Genomic DNA, 15,000 nt, shown 5'->3' on the forward strand with positions numbered 1-15,000 from the left:
CCTGTCTCTTGGTCTTTCCCTACTCCCGTGATGCACCTCCACCCTCCGAGTCCCCAGTTCACCTTTGCCTTCGTAGCAGGTGAACAAATCTCCAGGCTCTTCTTAGATAAGTCTGGCAAAGGTGTTATAAAAGCTTAGTTTATCAGTTTTCCTCTTGCTACTACTTAGTCTTCTTTTTACTATTAAAAAATGTATATTTTTTCTCTCCTTTTAGGAACTGTGCCTTCTGCAGGCACAAAATCCCACCCCAGGGGATCCATAAATTGTGATGTATTCCTGGGGACAAGAACAGCTGTTGCCATCCTGTGACACTTGTAACGGTTTCTGCCTTTGCTCCATGCAGGAGCAGAAAAATTGTCTCATCTGTCACTTCTCAAGAGCAAAAAAAGGAAAGGAGAGTGGAGGAAGATTCACTCTGGTCTTCTCCTGTTAAGGTCTCCTGTATGGACCGCAGCAACAAAAGCAGAAGTTAGTTTGCCCTTATCCCTCTACAGGGACAGTCACTGACAGATACTGTAGTCCATTTTTGGCCAACAAGTCTCCTTTACGCTTTTCCACTAAGTGTCCCTTCATCACCAAATTAATTCAGAAAGGCATGGAATACAAGACCAAGGAAATCCTCATTGCCCCTTTTTGTGGTTGGGGGATTACTGCTACTGGATTTCCAGGCCCTAAAACCCATCACACTGTTTCTCTAATTTTAATGACTGCCAGAGATGCCTGGCTTTCTGCCCCAGTAGTCCGTCTAATCTCTTCCTTTCAAAGGGATTCAGCCAAGATGATTTACAAAATGGGCTTCTTCAAAGGGGGCGATTTCTTTCTGAACTTATGGCAAGCTCTAGTTACTCTCCAGTCAAAGTTTAGATAGCCACCATCTTGTATGTTCACATAGGACTTAATGATGTCTCTACTGCTTCTCTTAAAATGACCGAGGCCTGCCTTAGAGGAACATCCTTATTAAGACCCTGAATTCATGATCCTGTCCTCCTTTTATTACAGTTCTACTTAGAACACCCTTAGCGACCACTCACCTACCTTCCTTGTTAAAAAAAAAAAACTATCCCTTTTGCTCAACATACCCAAACATTCAAACTTGTCCGCAGCAAATCTAAGTTCACTCCTGAAAATTTCTGTACTCTCTTCCAGCAAGTAGACTGGTCCTCCCTTAAATACCTTCAATTAGACCTAGCAGTTTAATACTTTATTGACCAATTACTCTCCTGTTGAAACTCACTAGCCCCATTAAGACAAATATGTACAAATGCAAACTACGTAAAAATGAATGTCTTCATAGACTAGAAAGCTACAGAAACAAAGGGACAGGGAATGGCAAAAATTCCAACTCACTAATACATCTGAATCACTCCTAAAGTACAAGCAGCTTCGCAAGTTAGCAAAAAAACAGGTCAAATATGACAAAAAGCAGTACTTCACCACTATCCAAAATAGGTACCACAACCCCCTCCCCCCCCCCCCAAAAAAAATTCTGGAATTCTATTAAACAGCTTCTTAAACCTGGCCAGTCTCCCTCTTCCTCCCCAAGCCCTTCAAATTCTACTGACAGTATAGCCACACTATTCAATAACCACTTCATAAACTCCATATTAACACTGGTCAAAGACAACAATGACAATAACCAATTAGTACATAAACCTCACTTTTAAAAAATAACGTAAATGCCTTCAAATTCCATCCCATACCAACCGACTACATCACAAAACTACTAACCAAACCTAAAAACTGTAGCCCTGGTCCTTACCTACTGACAAGTGAATACCTTAAACTTGCTGCCAATCCCATTTCTTACCCTGTCACTATACTTAATAGATCTATCACAGAGCAGTATGTACCTTCACTATGGAAATTATCCCATGTCATCCCTCTACATAAAGGAGGTGCCTCATTAGACTACTAATTACAGGTCTATTGCCCTACTTTCCCCATTAGCAAAAATAATTGAAAAGGGCATTCATTCTCAACTACTAAGCCATTTCCTAAAAAACTATCTCTTTTCCTCCACCTAACATGGTTTTCGCCCCAAACATCGTACAACTACAGCCCTGATTAACTTTATAAACACATTTAACCAACGTAGAAATACTGGGTCATTCACATCCTCTGTATTCTTTGACTTATCCAAAGCCTTTGATAACAGTTCCCCATAAACAACTAATTCATGAATTATCCTCCTATAACCCCTCACACTCTGCTGTCTCATGGTTTATCAGTTATCTAACAGACAGCAAGCTGTCAGATGGCAAAATGAACTCTCTCCTCTACTACCTGTAGCTGTAGGAGTACTCCAAGGTTCAGTACTAGGCCCTCTATTGTTTACAGTCTTCACAAATAAACTACACACAGCCACAAAACCTGCAAACATAGTACAATACACAGACGACTCATTAATTTGCTCAGCTCCCACACTGCCTTTTCTCCTACAGAAAACTCAGCAGTCATTCCTTGACATTGAAAATTTCCTCAACCAATCCCAGCTTATACTTAACCCATGAAAAAACAAACTGACAATTTTCGCCAATGGCAGAAAATCCTCTGACCGTAGCTCCTTCACCATATTTTCATCTAACAACACCTGTATTGAGTCCCTTGATTCAACCAAACTACTGGGTGTAATCATAGACAAAGACCTGAAATTTGATAAACACCTTGATACAGTTATCAAGAAAGTGCACTTTAAGCTAGGTTCCCTTTATAGGACCAAGCGTTTCCTTACAGAAGTCGCCCGTCACGCCATTAGTAGAACCCACCTACTATCTAGTCTTCTTTATACCTCATCCATTTTTACCAATCTAAGAAAATCTGTTTTAGCCAAATTTGAATCCTGCTACCATAAAATAGCCAGATTTGCAGCTAATCACACAATCAGGGTCCATCACTGTAACTCACTTCTCCATCTTAATTGGCTTGAACTACCCAACCAGCTAGCCTACAATCAACTTCTACTAATCGACTCTATCCTTCACCACCCAGAAAACTGCCCACCTATGTGCAACATTATCCAACCATACTCAAGCAGTAAGTCTCTCAGGTCATCTGACAAAACTCTCATAAAGGTCAGTAGATCTAACAACACATATGGTGACTCTCATCTCCCATAAAGTGGCCAAGATTTGGAAAAATTGACTTCAAAACATACTCTTTACCAAAAGCACATCCAAATTCAGACTTCTTAAAGAACATTTCAGACTAACATGGCTATGTCACTGTAGTAGGCTTGACTGATCTCTATTCTGCTTCCGTTTTTTTCTTTCTTCCTTATCATCCTTCCCCTTTAACCCATTATCTTTTTCCTCCTTTCTTCCCTTCCTTGTTCAGTTTCTTTTTGTCTCATACTTTTATACTGTCTATTCTCATCATATGCCTATTTACAACTCAGTTAACTTCCTGTTTTCACTATATATGATTTTTTTCTCCCCAGTGAAACTTATTAATATTACTAAATTGTATAATATCTATATGGACATGTTTGTCAAAATACTTTTGTACATGCTTGTCAAAGTACTTGTGTAATGCTTTACTTGTTCATGTTTAACACTTCTGTTAACTAATGCTTTTGTATATGTTTTTAAATGTTTAAATATTTGTTATTTACCCTTGTGTAAGCTTTTTAGAAAAATTAGTAACTGTTGAGATTTTTCTCCCCTGGCCGTCACTGAAAACGGGTCTGCTTAGACCCAGTCAGATTTCACTGTTAAATGGAAATAAAATAAATAAATACTTCAGTCCCTAAATCAGAACCTTTTCAGCCTGCATCTTCATCAGATCTAAAATTCCTTTCATGGAAGACTGTCTTCTTCATTGCCATTGCATCAGCAAATAGCGTGTCAGAATTATAGGCAATTTCATGCAAACCTCCAGTCCTTATTTTTCATAAGAAGAGTTTCACTGAAGCAAATCCTTTTCTTTCCAAGGTAACTTCGGAATGTAAACATGAACCAACAAATTGATTTGCCAGTATTCTTTCCACTCTTTGCTAACAAGGCAGAATATACTTAGATGTCCTTAGGCAACTTAGATTCTGTCTACACCATACTGAGGGTTTTCACAAAGTCAAACCAGTTTTGTATCCTTTTCCAAGACAAAAATTGGACAATGTGTGTCTAAAGTTACACTTTCAAAATAGCTAGCAGACTGCATTTTATTCATTTACAAGTCAAAAGGCACGTCCTTACAATCAAGACCTAAGGCTCATTCTACCAGAGTAATGGCAGCTTCAACAGCATTTGCAAAACGAGTGGTTGTCAGTGACAAATGTGCTGTAGCGACTTGGTCTTCAACTCATATCTTTTTCTCATTGTAAGATAGGTTTGCAGTACAAGACTCGCACATTTTTTAGTTGCGCCATACTCTAGTATCCTTCCTTGAGTCCACCCAAGTCCCTGTTTGGGTACTTGGGGGTTCTGTCCCACATGTTGAATCAGTTGAAAATGGTCAGTATTGGATATGAAAGTTGTGTGGTTACTAGAATGGTAGATCCTTGTTTTATTTTTCATCAGGTTTAACGCCTCTCCCTCCTAACCCTGCCAAATTGTCAGTTTATTCTTCTAGGGATGGACCAGACCTTGTCTGGACCCTGTTTGATCACTGTTCCACTTTGTTTCTTCAGTGGTTTTCCTCAGATCTGTTCTCCTCTTCTCCATTATTTCCTAGATAATTTATGACCAGTTGGAATTGGCCAGCAAACTCGTTCTGAGGTAATTCAGGCAAGAGAGGAGAATTATGGGTAGGGGGAGGAGTCAGCGCTGTCTGATCTAGTACTGTGGTATAAGATGCCGAGGTCGGATCCGATAGTCCCACATGCTGAACCAGATGAAAATAAGACAACATGGATCTATCGTTATGGTAGGTACCTAACTTTCTTTTTCTCCAGTTCCAATGATGGCTAGTCAGTCCAGGCTTTCCTCCCAAGTGGTCCATATCTTTAGAAGTCATCCTTTAGGAAATTTTATGAAAGTCAGTGGAGAAGATTGTACATTTAGGCTTCACAGAATAATTGAGTCCTTTTTCAGCCCCTGTTCCAGCAGTATTCAATTTTGTTGTTCCCATTTTCCATAGCAGGGATAGTTATTCAGCTGTCAAGGAACAACTAGCAGCCATTTCAGATTTTCATTTTGGAGATAATTGCACTTCCTTACCCTCACTCAGGTTACATAATGCTTTTCTGAGAGGTACCTTTTTTCTTAGACCTCCACTCAAAGGATCCTGCTCCCTCTCGGGGACTGTCTTGCTACAAGCCTCAAACCAAGCCCCTTTTGTATCAGCTGCCAATGCGGACTTAAATTCGGACTTGAAAGACTCCTTTTCCTGATAGTTATTACTTCAGCTATAAGGATGTCAGAGCCCCAAGCTGTGTATTGTCATCCTCAGTATATTATCTTCCACAAGGATAGGGCTTCCTTATGCTCCAACCCCTCCTTTTTGCCAAAAGTAGCTACACAGAATTCACTCTGAATATTACTCTTCCTGTCTTTCCAAATTTTTCGAATAAAGGAAAATGCATGCTTCATTTACTAGATGTGCATAGCTAAATTATATTTCTGCCTTCATTGAACCAAACATTTCAGAAAGTCTGACCAATTTTTTACATCACGTTCTAAAACCAAGATGGGTCAAGGCGTGTCAAAGGTTACTGTAGCTAGATGGTTGACGTTATATCTCTTGTGTGTATAAGCTGAAAGGTTTGGTCTCACCTAAGTCACCAAAAGCACAAACAAGATCTGTTTCCACTTCATCCTTCTTTTCTAGGGCCTTGATTGATGACATTTGCTCTGCTGCCACCTGGTCTAATATTCATACCTTCCCTTCCATTGCAAATTGGATTTGCTTTCCAGAAATAGGATGGCTTTTGGTTCTGACGTCCTCCGGAGCATCCTTCCATGAGACCACTCATGGAACCAAAGTAGCAGGGGGACTCTGTCCCATCTCAGATGTCTGTTATGTACTTATCACAGATCTGTGTTGTCCGTTTCCATTATTTGTCAACTTCCCTCCCTTGTTCCCTCTTCTGTCTCAAGGAAAATGTTATCTTTGTCTTCTGGTATGATCATATGGGGACTACAAGATTTCATACTCTTGCAAGTCCTCTATTTTATTTTTATGATAACTTTTTTTTTCCCCCCTGTGAAATGACTTTTTATCCTAGGAGAGTTTGTTTGGACAATCATTCTCTTCAAGGGATTTCCACTCCGTGAATGCTTGTGCGAACATACTGACTGCATTAAAATACGTTTTTTGACCATTTTTATACTTGTTGGTAGAACCTGTGCTGAGGGCATGACTAGTTGGTTTTAGAGACCGTCCTTAGGTTTATGACCTCAAAACCACTTTTTTACTGCCAGAAAATAAATTGATTCTTACAGGCTCTCTACTATCCATCATTAGGGCTTCTTTCTCAGCTAGACTAATGGAGCAGTTACTGGTCCCTGTTCTTCCCTTGCCATATCTGCTAGAGGAAGAAAGTTGTTGGGGAGCCTTTGGGTGTCAGGCTGGCTCCTGTTCTGCCTTATCTCACAGCTGGTTGATTCTAATGTCATTGGACATGGTTCCTGAGACCACTGGTCATCTCTGTCACTCTTGTTTAGCAACTGCATCCCATAAGGAACTTGGAGATGTTCTTAGTGTTTCACTGTTGCAGTCATCACATTTGGGTTATATGCTTGCGGTAGCCCTCAGTTTGTCTGATTAACAAAGTCTTGGGTCCTGCGTCGGTTCCTGTCTCCTTCTGTGATGTCAGGGGTATAAAACATGCAGCCGATGCCATGACATCAGTCTTTCTTGCTGTGCGGTGCCCGAAGCAGAAGCAGTTCACAAGTGCTGGTCGGCTGACTCCTGAAATTTTCGTTTTCGAGTTTCAGCGCTGAAGTCTTCAACTAAAAGCTAAGTACCCCGTTGGGGAAAAGTTTTCTTGCTCTTAACCGATGTCAGTAAAAGTAAATAATTGCATTACTTGCTGAAAGCAAATACCTCATAAAGATTTTCATTCGCACTGTATTCCTTGCCTAGGCCCTGACCACGACATACCTCACTGTCGGTTTTGTGCCTTATTTAAGCCTCAAACTATCCGTCGTCGGTATATTTTCACTTGTAAATATTTTGGTGCTCGGTTCAACTATCCTGATATGTCTTCAGTAAGCCATCCGACTACTGACATTCCAAAAAAACGCAAAGATAAAGACAGGCTGCCTAGGTCCAAAGCTGCTGACTATGCTTCTCCTAAGCTAGTAGCCAGTTCGCCGGTACTCAGAGGCACTTTCGCAGCCCCTGATACCCACTACTTCAGATTCGCAGGCATCTACTGAGACCCATTTGGAGTCCGGTATGCCGCGAGATGCTTCAGCTATGGAACCTGCTGATGTCTCTACCTTGGATGGGTCCGGAGCCACTGTGCAAGGCACCGGCTTCTGAGGGGTGTATTCAGGCCTACTGACTTGCATATTAAACAGATGCCATCTTCTTCTTCAAGGCCTAAATCTCGATCCATGCCTAGAAAACTGACGCCCTAACCGCATGGTCAGGCCTCTATGCCTAAAAAACAAATAAGAATGGCTGAAGACCTTATTACTTTAATTAGGGGAAGCCAACCTTCCCCCCTCTAAGAGACCTAAGACTGTGTTTACTTATGATACTTCTGATCAGGATTCTGAATTTTCTGTTTCCTCTGACCAGGATTTACCCTTCTACCTATGAGGATTCTGATGAGGACTCTAGTCCCTCTGCTTCTCCCCCAGAGGATTTCTCTCTTGGTGAAACCTTGCTTACTCTCAGGGAGCATTTACGTTGGGGAAAGTCAGGATTTCTCTGATTCTAAAAAGAGGCTTAGGGATTTCTTACTCCTGCCCCAGCACAGGCCTTTAGCCATACCTCCTGTACTAGACATTATTGATGATGCCTTTTTGGAATCTAGCTTAGCCCCTGACTCTCTATCTCCTGCTCCCAGAAAACCTGATAGATATTACAGGGTCCCTGACTCTCACAAGTTCCTTTTTAAAAATCCTACTGTGGATCCTGAGACCATTTCACAGGGACCCAAGGGCATTAAAGCTACTACTGCCAAAAATACTACCCCCTCTGATAGAGACTCCAGGGTGCTGGATAGATTGGGTAAGGAGGTATACACTTGTGCAACTTTGGCCATTTAGGGCCTTAAACTGCCAGTTTCATATGTTAAAGTATCAGCAGCATATTATTGAATTGCTTAAACAGAAAATGATGTTGATTCCTGAGTGTGCTGAAAATAAGTATTTACAGGATTTACTGCATTCAGCTGAACAGGTTGGAAAACATACTTTGCAATGTGGTTTTGATTCACTAGAGGCATATTGCAGGGCTGCTGTAACTGGGTCTGTACTTAGAAGGCATGCTTGGTTTAAGGAGCAATCCTTGCCAGATCATGTTAAAGTGAAATTACTGGATGCTTCCTTAAACCAGGACTGCCTGTTTGGCAACAAGGCAGAAGAAGTTCTTAAAAAGGTGGAGGAAAAAGCTAAATCCATGCAAACTGTTAAAAGATTTTTTACAAGTACAACCTCCAAGGTTTAGTAGGCATTGGCCTTCCAAGAATTGGTCCTTTCCTGCCTCTTCCAGACCTTCTCAGTCCATACCCAGATCCAGCGGAGCTCCCAGGCTTCAGTCCCAGGGTACACACAGGACTAAGCAGTGGGGGGGGCCTCCACTTCAAATCTGGGAGTAATAACCCCCCCCCCCCTATGGTAAACTTGTCTCAATTACTTCTTTTTAAAACTTCCAAGCACTTTGGAGGGAAAGATTGCTCTTCATACCAAGAACTGGGAGCTCATTACCCAGGACAAATGGGTTTTAAATATTGTGCCCCAGGGATACAGATTTCACTTCCACACGTTACCAACACCAAGTGGGTGGCCAGATCTACCCCCAAATCTGTGGGCAGAGGCCCAAAAGCAAGTAGTTTCTCTCTCAAGCATGGGGGGGGGGGGGTATTCAGTTGGTACCAGAAGAGGAAAGGGGGCAAGGTTTCTTACTCGAGACTTTTCCTTGTACCCAGAAAAGACCATTCATGGCGTCCTATCCTGGACCTGTCTACTCTAAACACCTTTTTGGTGATTCCAAAATTAAAGATGCTAACTGTTTACCAGTTGCTCCCTATGCTAGGCAAAGATGCCTGGTTGACAACATTAGATTTAAAAGAAGCATACCTGCACATCCCATTCAGGGAATCTTGCAGAAGATACCTACACTTCAAAGCAGGCTGCATGCACCATCAGATGTTCTTCGTGTTTCACTGTTGCAGTCATTACATTTGGGTAATCTGCCGGCAGGTTGCCCTCAGTTGGCCTGATTAACAAAGTCTTGGGTCCTGCATCGGTTTTGTGCTAAATTTAATCAACGCACGATTAAACGTCTGTATATTTTTGCTTCTAAATATTTTGGCTCAAGATTTAATTATCCAGAAATGTCATCTATTAGCAATCCGACTACCGGAATACCTAAAAAAACGCAAAGAAAAAGACAGACCTTCGAGGTCCAAAACTGACTACGATGCTTCTCCTAAGCCAGTCACCAGTTCACCAGTACTCAGTGAGGCGCTTTCGCAGCCCCTGATACCCGCTACTACTGATTCGCAGGCCTCTACTGAGACCCATTCGGAGTCCGGTATGCCACGAGATGCTTCAATAATGGAACCCGCGGATGTCTCTACCTTAGATGGGTCCAGAGCTGCTGTGCAGGCACCGGCTTCTGAGGGTGTTTTCAGGCCTACAGATTTGTATATTAGACCGACGCCATCTTCAAAACTAAAGCAAAAATCTAAATCTGTGTCTAAAAAACTGACGCCTGGGCCACATGTGCAGGCCCCTATGCCTAAAAACAAATTATCAAAATGGCTGAAGATTTAATTACTCTATCAGGGTTAGCCAAACCCCTCCTTCTAAGAGGCCTAGGCAAGACATTGATTATGAATCTTTTGAACAGGATTCTATTTCTTCTGACTCTTCTAATGAACAGGATTTGTCTATTCCTACTTATGAGGACTCTGATGCAGAAGATTCCATTCCTTCTGCTTCTCCCCTGGGGATTTTTCTTTTGGGGAAACTTTACATACCTTAAGGGAACATTTCCACTGGGAAAGTCAGGATTTCTCTGAATCTAAAAAGAGACTTAGGGATTTTCTTCTTCTTCCTCAGCATATGCGTTTGGCTAATACCTCCTGTTCTAGATATTGTTGATAATGTTTTTTCAGAATCTAGTATGACTCCTGATTCTCTGCCTCTGGCTCCTTGTAAGCCAGACAGATACTCCAGGGTTCCTGACTCCCACAAATTCCTTTTCAAAAGTCCTAATGCTGATCCTGAAGCCATTTCTCAGGGTCCCAAGGGCGTTAAGGTTTCTACTACTAAAAACCTACCCCTTCTGATAGAGATTCCAGGGTGCTGGATAGATGGGGTAAGAAGGTTTACACATCTGCAACCCTGGCAATCCGGGTTTTAAACTGTCAATTTCATATGCTTAAATATCAATAGCATACCACGGGACTACTTAAACAGAAAATTATGTTAATCTCTGACTGTGTGGAAAATTAAGATTTGCAGGATTTATTACATTCAGCTGAACAAGTTGGAAAACATACTTTGCAATGTGGTTTTGATTCCTTGGAGGCCTCTTGCAGGGCTGCTGTAACTGGATCTCTGCTAAGAAGGCATACTTCGCTCAAAGTGCAAACTCTGCCTGATCATGTCAAAGCAAAATTGTTGGATGCTCTTTTACAACAGGACCGTCTGTTTGGTAATAAGGCTGAAGTGTTAAAAAAGATGGAAGATAAAGCTAAATCTATGCAAACTGTGAAAGATTTCTTACAAGTGCAACCTCCAAGATTTAGTAGGCACTGGCCTACTAGGAACTGGTCCTTTCCAGTCCCCTCAAGAGCCGCTCAAGTCAAATCAAGACATTCCAAAGGCTCCAGGTTTCAGTCGCAAGGAACTTTTAGAACAAAACAATGGGGTGCCTCCACCTCCAAATCTGGAAATAAGGCACCTCCCTATGGTAAACAGTCTCAATGACTTCACTCTACAATCACCAAGTACTTACCTTTCCCCCTTTGGGGGGAAAACTGGCACTTCATGCACGAAACTGGCAACTTATTACCCAGGAGAAATGGGTTTTAAATATAGTATCCCAGGGATACAGATTTCATTTCCAGACGTTGCCATTCTTAAATGGATGGCCAGATCTGCCCCCAAATCAGTGGGCAGAGGCCCAGAAACGAGTTCTGCCCCTCGTGAACATGGGCACTATTCATCCAGTCCCAGAAGAGGAAAAAAAGGGACAAGGTTTCTATTCAAGACTTTTCCTGGTACCCAGAAAAGACAAATCATGGCATCCAATTCTGAACTTATCCACTCTAAGCACATTTCTGGACATTCCAAAATTCAAAATGCTGACTCAACAGTTACTACCTATGCTAGGCAAAGATGCCTGGTTGGTAACTCTAGACTTGAGGCCTACCTGCATATCCCAATCAGGGAATCCTGCAGAAGATACCTCCGCTTCAAAGCAAGCTACTTGCATTACCAGTTCTCTGCACTGCCCTTTGGCTTATCTACTGCACCCAGGGTCTTCACAAAGTGCCTGGCACCAGTAATTGCATTTTGCAGTCAAAGAAATATTCACATATATCCATACCTGGACGATTGTCTAATTCAGGCAGAAAACAAGGACATTCTTCTAAAGCATCTGGCATTTGTAAAAAGGGTTCTAACTTGTCTAGGGTACACCATAAACGAAAAGAAATCACAACTGGTACCCTCTCAAAAAATTACATTCCTGCGTGCAAGCTTGAATACAGCTGCCCAGATGACTTACCTTACACCAGAAAAGCAAATTCAATGGGTAACTTACTTCAAACAGGTGACCACAAAAACTTTGCTGTCTGCAAGACAAATTCTGCAAGCCTTGGCGTTCATGGCCTCTCCTGCATTCTTCTAATTCCATATGCAAGACTGCATATGAGGAAACTTCAGTGGTACTTAAAAAGTTTATGGAGTAAACATTGTCACAGCCTGGAAACAACAATTCCTATTATACCTTGCCTGCAACTAGAGTTCCTATGGTGGGCAGAGGCCTGCCATCAAAACAAGGGACTGCCATTCAATCCACCCCCTGCCGCCCAAACCCTAACTGCAGACGCATCAGACTATGCTTGGGGGGGCTCATCTGGCAGGAAAGTGCATTCAGGGCAAATGGAGCCCAAATCAAATGCACCTACATATCAATCAGAAAGGTATGCTAGCTGTACAGAATGCACTGACAGCCTTCAAGGACTACCTTCATCCAGGACAACTAATGATAGACAACACCACAGTTTTGTGGTACATAAACAAGCAGGGGTTACACATTCCTACCCCCTTTGCAGACTAGCCATGGCATTGTGGAACACGACCTTGACCTATCAAATACAACTACAAGCTCAATCCCTGCCAGGAAAGCTAAATACTCTGGTAGACAAACTAAGCAGAAATCTTATGGACCCTCATGAATGGAAACTGGAACCACAAAATCTGAAGTAGTTACCCACAGGTTGCAGACCAAATGAAGTTATCAGATCCATCCTCAGATCCGAGCCGGCAGCTTTACCTAGCTAAAAGATCTGAGCTCCTAGCTCCTCCCCTACCCATAATCCCCTGCTACACATCCTCCATCCGCAGATCTAGTTGCCGTGGCTTATAGCAGCTTCTAGAGACGAGCTCTTAGGCGTGGGTGAGAGTTTTCCAGTTTTAAAAAGTACCTTTAAAAATCGTTTTTTTTCTAAAATTTCTTTGGTGTGTGTGTATTGTTTAGCCCCCTTTATCAGCTAATATATTTAGCGTATTTTTGTTGTGGTAATTTTACTTTAAATTTACTTCAATTCCCTCCCCCTAGTGCCGTGAGTGTGTGGTGTGATGGCTGAAGGGCCTAAAGCCATTTTTTCTAAATGCACTGAGTGTGGTCATAAGCTGTCCTCAGCCAATGGCCACACTCAGTGCGTTATTTGCCTGGGGGTGACCCATTTATCCACCAGCTGCCAGGTTTGTGCGGCTTTCAACCCCCGGGCTATCAGGGATAGGAGGAACAAGCTAATCCTGGCAGGATTGTTGCCCCCGGGTTCTTCTTCCTCCTCTCCCTTTAAGGCACTGGTCGCTGCTGCGGCTCCCGTGCCTTCCAGTCCCCCTCCCTTGGGGACTCAAACTCCCTCTGCTTCTCAGGGAGAGGGGGACTCTTCCTCTTCAAAAGAAAAAAGGAGAGATAAGGACCGGCACAGGCATAAAAAAGGGGGGCTGTCTCTCATCCCTCAGCCCCACCAGCGAAGTTAGCTAGTCCCGCTAAGAGGGCCTCTGGTTCTCCTCATTCTCGGCTCCGTTCTCCTTGCTTTTCCCCGGAGCCGGAGGAGGAGTACCGGTCTCCCTCGAGGTCCTCGAGGCGGCCCTCCAGGTCCGCCTCAACGACCTCCTCCAGATCCACCAGAAGCTTGACCGATGCTGATTTGGACCGGATGATGCGTCGTTTCCTGCAGGCTCAAATGCAGATGGGGGTGCTCCAGCCCCCCCCCCTCCGGGGGGAGCTCGGCCCCTTTCTTTACCCCGATCGCTCCTTCTCCGACCCGGTTTAGTGTTTCGGAGTCTTCGGATCCGTGCAGCTTCGGACCCGGGGAATCGTCGGCGCCGACAGTCTTGATTACTTCGCCGACGACTATGCCCTCGAGCATGTCTGATCCTAGCTCTCGGGGCCGAGAGCCGAGCGTCTGATCCGTGGGGGGGAACTGTGTATTCGACGCCATTTAGGTCGGAGCACACTTCCCTCTCGGGTCCGACCGCTTTGGCTCCGCCGATCCATGCATCTGAGCCAAGGGGGCTGCTCTCGGAGCCTGGGGAGAGCGGGTCGTCCTCGACGTTTGATGTAGTGGAGAGGGTGCTGTCGAGGACTTCCAGATCCCCGGTCCGGGCTGTGGATCCATCCGTCACCCCTGCGTATTTGGGCCTGTCCTCCGTCATCCGGCCACAGGGACAGCCTGCATCGGCGCGCCGGTTGGTTCCATTAGAGAAACAAGACCCTGTGGGTGAGCCCTCCTCGGATAGCCCCACCGAGGAGGTTCCTCACAAACGGAAGTGCAAATGGAGGCACCTGGACTCCCCTGAGTCCCCTCACAGAGGGCACAGACTTGGAGGAAGGGAAGGTTCCCCACGGTCACCCCCTGAGGATGTCTCCTTTGGAGCCATCATGGAGATGTCGCGAATGAGGAAGGGTGGTCTGCCCAAAAACCTTCCTCGGACAAGTCTGTATTCCTGGAGGCGTTTGATGCAGGCCCGTCTACTTCTTGGGTGTGTCCCCCCCCCCCCCGGCTGACCCCCTGGTGGACTTAATTACCTGTAGCAAACAGTTGATGAAAACTGCAAAAATTATATCCAAAACCACACTTTAAATGCCAAAATTTAATGAGTAAAGCTTTCGGGTTCACTACCCTTCATCAGTATGATGAACTGATGAAGGGTAGTGAACCCGAAAGCTTTACTCATTAAATTTTGGCGTTTAAAGTGTGGTTTTGGACTTAATTACCACCAGGGCTTGGAAGGAGCCGGTTACCGTGGAACCAATTCCCAGAAGAGCAGACAAGATACTTAGTCCCCTTCTGATAAGCTGGCATGGTCTAAAGGTTCTCCAGTGGATGCCTTGGTGGTGGCGGCTGCCACCAAGAAGGAGCTAGTGCAGGAGAGTTCCTTGGTCCACCCTCCAGATAAGGAATCCCGGACGTTGGACCACATTGGAAAGCATACCTTCTCTGTAAGGGCGCTGAACTATATGGCACAAGTCATCAGACTCCGAGACTTGATTAAGGAATACGCTGCTTCCTGGTCAAATTCCCACACTATTATTACACATTATAAATTTGACATTACTTCCAGAAATAGGGCTGCTTTTGGCTCTGCGGTGCTCTGGAATATCCTTCCATGAGGACCATCATAGGTCAGTTGTTGCTGG

General features: G+C 43.8%; 1 protein-coding gene across 1 annotated transcript in view; it reads left to right on the forward strand.

Annotated features, from left to right (window-relative positions):
* NUP98 (nucleoporin 98 and 96 precursor) overlaps positions 1-15,000 on the forward strand; it is a 1,998,548-nt gene that overhangs the window by 1,944,507 nt on the left and 39,041 nt on the right. The window contains exon 26 of the mRNA XM_044072823.1: positions 1,238-1,263. Within this exon, the coding sequence (XP_043928758.1) occupies positions 1,238-1,263 (26 nt within the window). The remainder of the gene's footprint in view (positions 1-1,237; positions 1,264-15,000) is intronic.

The sequence above is a fragment of the Protopterus annectens genome, chromosome 5.part1 (assembly GCF_019279795.1).
Source record: "Protopterus annectens isolate FY-2018-M chromosome 5.part1, PAN1.0, whole genome shotgun sequence".
Lineage (NCBI taxonomy): Eukaryota > Metazoa > Chordata > Ceratodontiformes > Protopteridae > Protopterus > Protopterus annectens.